The sequence below is a fragment of the Eimeria mitis genome, genomic scaffold (assembly GCF_000499745.2).
Source record: "Eimeria mitis Houghton genomic scaffold, Emh_scaff534, whole genome shotgun sequence".
Classification (NCBI taxonomy): Eukaryota; Apicomplexa; class Conoidasida; order Eucoccidiorida; family Eimeriidae; genus Eimeria; species Eimeria mitis.
This window is the reverse complement of record NW_013573617.1, coordinates 9,434-11,144: the sequence shown is the minus strand read 5'-3', so window position 1 is coordinate 11,144 and position 1,711 is coordinate 9,434. Positions and strand designations below refer to the sequence as shown.

The following is a 1,711-nucleotide window of genomic DNA, read 5'->3' as shown; positions in this document are numbered from 1 at the left end:
CGGGGGCCCCCGCCAGGGGCCCCTGCTGCGCAGCAGCTCTTACAGGTCCCGCCCCCGTGTCTGCTGCTGCATCTGCTGCAGCAGCAGCAGCAGCAGCAGCTTGCTGCTGCTGCTGTTGCTGCTGCTGCTGCTGCGGCATACTTCTTGCTGCTGCATTCTGAACCTTCCTTCGCTCTCTCTTGGCTGTCTGCGCCGAGGGCACGAAGTCCCCAGAGTTTGTTCGCCGCGCTACGCCTCCTGCTGCTGCTGCTGCTGCTGTTGCTGCTGCTGCTGCTGCTGCTGCTGCTGCACCTGCTGCATCGCCCGCTTGCTGCGGCTCCTGTTGCTGCGGCTGTTGCTGCTGCTGCTGCTGCTGCTGCTGCTGCTGCGCACTATCGGTCTGCGGTGCTGCAGCGTCCGATTGGGTCGGCGCTGCGCTGCTGCTGCTGCTGCTGCTGCTGCTGGCAGCTTGCTGCTGCTGGTCTGCCTGAGCAGCAGCAGTTGTGTCAGCTCCTTGCTGTGGCGCATTAACATTAGCAGTCGCCTGCTGTTGCGGTTGTTGCTGCTGCTGTTGCTGCTGCTGCTGCTGTTGCTGCTGCTGCTGCTGCTGCTGCTGCTGCTGCGGCTGCTGCTGCTGCTCCGTCAGTGAGGGGTCGCCGTTGATCACTCTGCCTGTCTTGGGGTCTCTGATCTCCAACGCGTTCTTCTTGCGGGGCCCCGCTTGCTGCAGCGGGTGCTGCTGCGGCCGGTGCTGGAGGGCCCCCGAGGGGCCCCCCCATACTTCACCATATGCAGGGTACACAGCTAGGGGGGCCCCATAGGCCCCTGCTACTAACGGGACAGCATCATAGCGGTACCCTGCTGCTGCTGCTGCTGCTGCAGCTGCTGCTGCTGCTGCTGCACCGTGGGGGCCACCTACGTGGTGGTGCTGCTGCTGCTGCAGCGCAGCATCACCAACGCCAGGGGGGGCCCCCCGCCCATACGGGTGGTGATGATGGGGGTCTATATGCATAGCGTGGGGGGGCCCCCCTCTCTCTGCCCCCTGTTCCTGCAGGTCACGCACCTGCAGCAGCAGCAGCTGCTGCTGCTGATGATGCTGCTGCTGCAGCGCTTCACCAGGGTGGTGCGGCCCATCGAAGCGAGGAGGGGGGCCCCCATGGTGGGGGCCCCCAGGACCCTCACCAAGGGGCCCCGGTGCTGCTGCTGCTGCGGGGCCTAGCAGCATTGGGGCTACCCTACCCCCCCCATGCATCATTGCTGCTGCTGCTGCTGCTTGCTGCTGCTGCTGCAGATGATGCGGATCATAAGGATGTGCTACGGGCTGCTGCTGCTGCTGGTGGCCATCCGCAGCAGGAAGCTGCTGCTGCTGTTGCTGTTGTTGCTGCTGCTGCTGCTGTCCGCCACGACCCCTCAAGAAACTTTGCTGCGGGGGCCCCCCCATCATATGATGAGGAGGCAGCGGCTGCTGCTGCTGCTGCTGCAGCTGCGCCCCTCCTGCTGCTGCTCTCTGCATATGGGGTGGGCCCCCCTGGGCGGGGCCCCCCATAGTAGGAGGGGGGAGGGTTTCGGGTTCAGGGGCCCCATGGGGGCCCCCGTACCCTGCAGAGTGAGGGTACGGCTGCTGGTGCTGCTGGTGCTGCAGCTGGGGGGCCCCCCCGGGGGGCCCCTGGTGGCCGTGGTGATGCATCGACCCCCCCCCGCCCCCTCTGTATGCGACCCCAGAACGACCCGA

The 1,711-nt window shown here is 66.5% G+C and overlaps 1 protein-coding gene across 1 annotated transcript in view; it reads right to left on the bottom strand.

Moving 5' to 3' along the window:
* EMH_0015340 (uncharacterized protein) overlaps positions 1-1,666 on the bottom strand; it is a gene marked incomplete at both ends in the record, with an annotated part of 6,339 nt that extends 4,673 nt beyond the window's left edge. Inside the window, one exon of the mRNA XM_013500382.1 lies at positions 44-1,666. Within this exon, the coding sequence (XP_013355836.1) occupies positions 44-1,666 (1,623 nt within the window). The remainder of the gene's footprint in view (positions 1-43) is intronic.
* Between the last annotated feature and the right edge of the window lie 45 nt (positions 1,667-1,711).